General features: G+C 60.9%; 1 protein-coding gene across 1 annotated transcript in view; it reads left to right on the top strand.

Annotated features, from left to right (window-relative positions):
* The first annotated feature begins 305 nt into the window (after positions 1–305).
* SGSM1 (small G protein signaling modulator 1) overlaps positions 306–6,000 on the top strand; it is a 44,055-nt gene continuing 38,360 nt past the window's right edge. Inside the window, exons 1-2 of the mRNA XM_029048822.1 lie at positions 306–365; positions 500–543. Coding sequence (XP_028904655.1) covers positions 347–365; positions 500–543 — 63 coding nt within the window. The 5' untranslated portion in view covers positions 306–346. The remainder of the gene's footprint in view (positions 366–499; positions 544–6,000) is intronic.

Here is a 6,000-nt window from a genome sequence, read left to right as displayed (position 1 = left end):
CGCGCGCCAGACCCCCGCCCACGCCCGCGCGCCAGACCCCGCCCCCACCGCCTCGCGCCAGGCCCCGCCCCCACCGCCTCGCGCCAGGCCCCGCCCAGCCCCGCGCGCCAGGCCCCGCCCCCACCGCCTCGCGCCAGGCCCCGCCCAGCCCCGCGCGCCAGGCCCCGCCCATCATCTCGCGCGCCAGACCCCGCCCCCACCTCTCTCCCTCCGTGTCTCTCTCCCTCTGTCTGTCTGTGTGTGTCTCTGTCTCTCCCTCCCCCTTCCCCTGGACCCCTCCCCCTCCCCGCCGCCTCCGCAGAGCCGCCGCCTCGCCCGGACCCCGGACCCCCCGACCGGCGCCGACATGGCCACGGTCCCCGCGGGTGAGGGAGGGGCCGCCGGGGGACCGCGGGGAGGGGGGGAGGATGGGGGGGGGGGGAGGAGAGAGCGTTGGGGGGGGGCCTTCCCCCTTCCCCCTCCATCCCCGCTAACCCGGCCGCCCCTTCCTCCCCCTCAGAGGCGGAGACGCGCCAGAGGCTGCTGCGCACCGTCAAGAAGGAGGTAAGGGGGAGGCGGGGGGCGGGGGCCGCAGACATGTCTGTGTGTGTGTGTCTGTGTGTGTGTCTGTTGGGGGGAGGAGGAGCGGCAGCGCCCCCTGCCGGGCTCCGGAGGATGTCCCGGGCGGCCCGGGGTTGGGGTAGAAGGGCAGCGCCCCCTGCCGGGCTGCGGGGGTTGACCCGGGCGGCCCTGGAGGGTGGGTAGAAGGGCAGCGCCCCCTGCCGGGCCCTGGGGGTTGGCCCGGGCGGTCCTGTGGAGGGTGGGTAGAACGGCAGCGCCCCCTGCTGGGCCCCGGGGGTTGTCCCGGGCGGCCCTGGGCGGGGTGGAAGGGCAGCGCCCCCTGCTGGGTTGTGGGGGATGTCCCGGGCGGCCCGGAGCGGGGTAGAACGGCAGCGCCCCCTGCCGGACTCCGGGGATGGTCCCGGGCGGCCCTGGGGGGTGTGTGTGTGTGTGTGTGTGTGTGACTCCACCCCCCCCCCCCCCCAACTCCCCACCAAGCTGCCCGTCCTGAGCCTGGCAGGGCCCGGCCCCTGGAGGGTCCCGGCCACCCACCCCTCCCCAGCCCTCCATCGGTGTGGCCGGGGGTGGAGGACCCCGCTCTTCTTTAGGCCCTGCCGGGGGCTCCCCGCCACCCCGGCTCGGGGGCGCCCCGGCCGCACGCTCCCCCCCGGCCGGGCACGCCGGGGGCATGGCCGGGGGGCGGCGGGGGCGGCGGGCACAGGCCGCGGCCCGCGCTCGGCCCCGGCGCCCGCTGCTCTCTCTCCCTTTCCTGTCAGTCATGGTTACCGAGCTCTTAGTATGTGCGGGGCACTGTACTAAGCGCCTGGGAGAGGACGGTTAGAACAGTGACCGGAGACCCTCCCTGCCCACAGTGAGCCGACGGTCTCGAGGGGGAGACGGGCTATAAAAACGACGGACGTGGACACGAGCGGTGTGGGGCTGGGGGGGGGGGGGATGAAGAAAGGGAGCAAGAGGGAGTGGGAGAAGAGGAAAGGAGGGCTCAGTCACGGAAGGCCTCCCGGAGGAGACGTCACCCCCTCGGAGCGGGAAGCTCGAACTCTCGGGCCGCGGGCATCCCATCCCGGAGGAACATCTGCGGGGCGGGCGGGGGGCCGTGCCTCTCCACTGGAGCGGAATAATAATGACGATGGTATCTGTTAAGCGCTTACTGTGTGCCAAGCACTGTTCTAAGCGCTGCGGGGGATACAAGATCGTCAGGTTTTATGTTGTTTTATGAGATGTCCTTCCCCTCGACTCTATTTATTGCCACTGTTCTCGTCTGCCCGTCTCCCCCGATTAGACCGGAAGCCCGTCAGAGGGCAGGGACCGTCTCTATCTGTTGCCGATTTGTCCATTCCAAGCGCTTAGTACGGTGCCCTGCACACAGTAAGCGCTCGATAAATACTATTGAATGAATGAATCAGGTTGTCCCACGTGGGGCTCACAGGCTTCATCCCCCTTTTACAGAGGAGGTCACTGAGGCCCAGAGGAGTGAAGCGACTGTGCCTCGGTTGCCTCATCTGGAAAATGGGGATGAAGCCTGTATCTACCCGATCTGCCCCAGCGCTTAGAACAGTGCTCGGCACCTAGTAAGCGCTTAACAAATACCAACATTAGTATTATTAGTTCCCTCTTCTGTAAAATGGGGATTAAGAGTGTGAGCCCTACGTGGGACAGGGACAGCGTCCAACTTGATTACCTTGTCTCTTCCCCAGCTCTTAGTACAGTGTCTGGCCATAGTAAGCGTCTAATACATGCCACGTTCCCCTCCCCGCGCCCGCCGGAAAAAAGCAATGAACTTCTCGGCTAGGGGCCGTGGCTGTTTTGATTATTCTGCTTAGGTTTTAATGCTTAGCCCAGTGCTGGGCACATAGTAACCGCGAATATCGACATTGCAGATTGTTGGCGGGGGCAGGGGGCGGTTCCGGGGTTTCCGGGTTGGTGGCGAGGCTTCTCGGGGGTGACCCAGGGGTGCAGGATGGAGTAGCCTGGAGGACCCCAAGGTATTGGTGCCAATGGGGAGCAGATCCTGCAATTAATCGGTCATATTTATTGAGCACTTACTCTGCGCAGAGCCCTGTAGCAAGCGCTTGGGAGGAGACAATAGAACAGACGCATTCCCTGCCCACAGAGAGCTTCCAATCTAGCGGGGGAGAGGGACTTTAATATAAGTAAATTACAGATCTAGACGTGAGTGCTGCGGGACCGGGATTAGCCGGACACAAATGATACCGGTGGCGATTGTTAAGCGCTCGCTCTGCGTCGAGCACTGCGCTGAGCGCTGGGGTGGGGTGGATTAGGGCCCCTGGGGCTCGAGGCCAGAGGATCATCCGGGCTTGAATTTCCCGGAAACCCCCAGCTCTTCCTTCCGCGTTTGCCCCCCGCGGCTGTCCTGCCCGGATCTACCCCCCGCCTCCCCATAATTGCCCATCCTCCCCCCGGGAGAGGCCAGTCCGGCCCGGACCCTGGCATCACCCGCCCCGTCGGTCGGCTCCAGCGGCCTTCATTTTGTTCCACGGGGACAGGGCCTAACGGCGACTCTCCGTCGCCGTAGCAACAGTCATTAAGCTCCAGAACCGCGTGACGCCTGTTCATCGGCCGATCTGCAGCGGATATTTTGTCGTCCTCCTCCCGATGGTCTCGGAAGAGAGGGGGGTCGCGGGGGGATCCGAGGAGGCGGCCGGATCACGTCGGTCCGTGGGCAGAGAAGGGGGGCGGGAGGGAGGGATGGTGGTGAGCCCGGAGAAGGGGAAAACGAGGAGAAGACCCCCTCGAGCCTGACAGACGGAGCTGGGTCCAAGACCCGCGATGGCCAAATAATTGACCCGACTGTTCAGCCGGGACCGGCTCGGGCTCGCCGCCGGGCCCGGCGGCACGGAGGTAGACCGGGCGGACGGGAAGGATGGCCGAGGAGGTGGGACTGGTACCTCCGGCGGCCTGCGATGGGGTTGCCGGGAGACCAGAGCCGGGCGGACATCATCTCTACCTACTCTCGCGTACCTCCGGCCCTTAGATACGTATTTATTACGTTGGATTCCACCCGTCGGGTGACTCTTCTCTCCGTCACGTCTCCCCCGTCGGAGCAGAAGCTCCCCGGGTCTCGTGCTCTTATCGTGGGAATTGTGGTATTTATGAAGCGCTGACTATGGGCCAAGTGCTGGGGTAGAAGGATGATGGTAAGAGAGAGAGCCTGGGCCTGAGAGTCAGAGGAACTGGGTTCTAATCCAGATCTGCCACTTTTCTGCTCGTCCCGAGCAAGTCACTTGGCTTCTCTGGGCCTCAGTCATCTCATCTGTCAAATGGAGATTCATTTCTCTGCCTTAGACGGTGAGCCCCATGTGGGATAGGGACTGTGTCTTACCAGGTTGTCTTGGACCTACTCTGGTGCTTAGTACAGTGCCTGGCACATAGTAAGCACTTAGGAAATATGTATGACTTGCTCAAGGACAAGGAGTCAGGATTTTTTTTAAATGGTATTTAAGCGCTTACTATGTGTCCAGGCCCTGTACTAAGTGCTGGGGTAGTTCACTCAATTGGATTTATTGAGTGCTTACAGTGTGCAGAGCACTATACTAAGCGCTTGGGAGAGTGCCATATAACGCACACGTTCCCGGCCCACAGCGAGCTTTTTAATCCCCATTTTATAGTTGAGATAACTGAGGCCCAGGGAAGTGAAGTGATTTGCCCAAGGTCACACAGCAGACAGATGGCGGAGCCGGGATTAAAACCCACGTCCTCTGTCCCCAAGGGCCGTGCACTTAACCGCTAGACCGCACTGCTTCCCTAAGTAAAGTTAAAAAAAAAAAGAGATGAGACCGTCGGACAGGGTTCTCAGTCCAAAAGAGAGCGGTTATTCCTCTAAGTGCTTAGTGCAGTGCTAAGCACTCGGGAAATGTGGTGGATTATAATGAAGTGGAAACTGAAAGTGAAGTGACTCGACCAAGGTCACGCAGCCAGCCAGCGGCAGAGCCGGGATGAGAACCGGGGGCCTCCTGGCTCTCCAGTCCTCGGCTCCTTACCCCGGGCCTCGCTGAAGCCTCCCAAGCGCTTCGCATTGCTCTCAGGAGGCGTTCGATGAATTCCATCATTTCTCCTACTGTGTGAACGTAGCCAAATGTGGCACTATTAATAGCCTCCTCTGGGGAGGCTCGGGAACGGCCTCCGCTTCCTTCCGATCCCGGCTGGTCTCCGGGGGAGGCCCGGTAGGTAGTTCCGGATTGCCCCGGCCATCGGGAACGGGGTGCGCGCCCAAACCTGCCCCTAGTTGGGACACCTCGAAATGGGAGTCGCGAGGACCTGGGGTCTGATCCCGGCTCCACCACTTGTGTGCTGTGTGACCTCGGGCAAGTCACTGAACTTCTGCGGGCCTCGGTTCCCTCATCTGCAAAATGGGGATTAAGACTGTGAGCCTCACGTGGGACAACCCGATTACCCTGTGTCTACTCAGCGCTTAGAACAGTGCTCTGCACACAGTGAGCGCTTAACAAATGCCAACGTTATTATTATTATCGTGAGACCGATGTGGGACGGGGACCGTGTCCGACCCGATTACCTCGACTCCACCCCAGCGCTTAGTACGGTGCCTGGCACGCAGTGAGTGCTTTACACATGCTGCAATTATTATTATTAATAATAAATACCATAAAAAAGGAAAAGAGCTCCTTCTCTTCTCCCCAGGATTAATGAGGGCATTTATCAAGTGCTTATGCTGCTCCAAGCACTGTGTTGAGGACCACTTTCTTTGGATTCCCTGCTGACACCTGAAATGTAGACAATCCGTCAATCTTATTTGAGTACCTATTAAGGACTGGGGAGACTACAATAGAGCTAGAAGATCTCCTCTCTGTCCTGGAGGAATTTTACGATCTACCGGGCGCAGGGCACTGTGCTAAACCCCTGGGAGGGGATAGTAGAGTCGGCGGGCAGGAGGCCTGCCTTCGGGGAGCTGACAGTCTTGGGGGGGCGGGGGGACGAGACACGGAAATAATTTCCAGAGTGGGGGAAGAAGGTCACAGCTGGCCGAAGGCCCGGCTCAGCGATTTCGGAACCGAGAACGGACATCGACCCCAGGGAAGGGGATGCGTGAACGCACCGTGAGAATTCCAGATGCTGGATTGCCGGCGAAGGGGTGAGGCCCAGGGAGAGCCGAGGGAGCAGGAAGGAGGACTAGAGATGAGCAGAGCCTTTTTGACTTCGGGCAGGGCGGCCCCTGAGGCCTTTAGATTCTTCTTTTTTTTTTTAATGGGCATTTGTTAAGCGCTTACTCTGTGCCAGGCACCGTACTAAGTGCTGGGGTAGATTCGAGCTACTCAGGTTGGACACAGTCCTTGTCCCACCTGGGGCTCACAGTCTTCACCCCCATTTTACTCCTGAGGTAAATGAGGCACAGAGAGTAATAATAATTATAGTATCTGTTAAAGCGCTTACTATGCGCCAAGCCCTATTCCAGGCACCGGGGTA

This window comes from Ornithorhynchus anatinus, chromosome 21 (genome assembly GCF_004115215.2).
Source record: "Ornithorhynchus anatinus isolate Pmale09 chromosome 21, mOrnAna1.pri.v4, whole genome shotgun sequence".
Classification (NCBI taxonomy): Eukaryota; Metazoa; Chordata; class Mammalia; order Monotremata; family Ornithorhynchidae; genus Ornithorhynchus; species Ornithorhynchus anatinus.
This window is presented reverse-complemented; position numbering and strand designations above follow the sequence as displayed.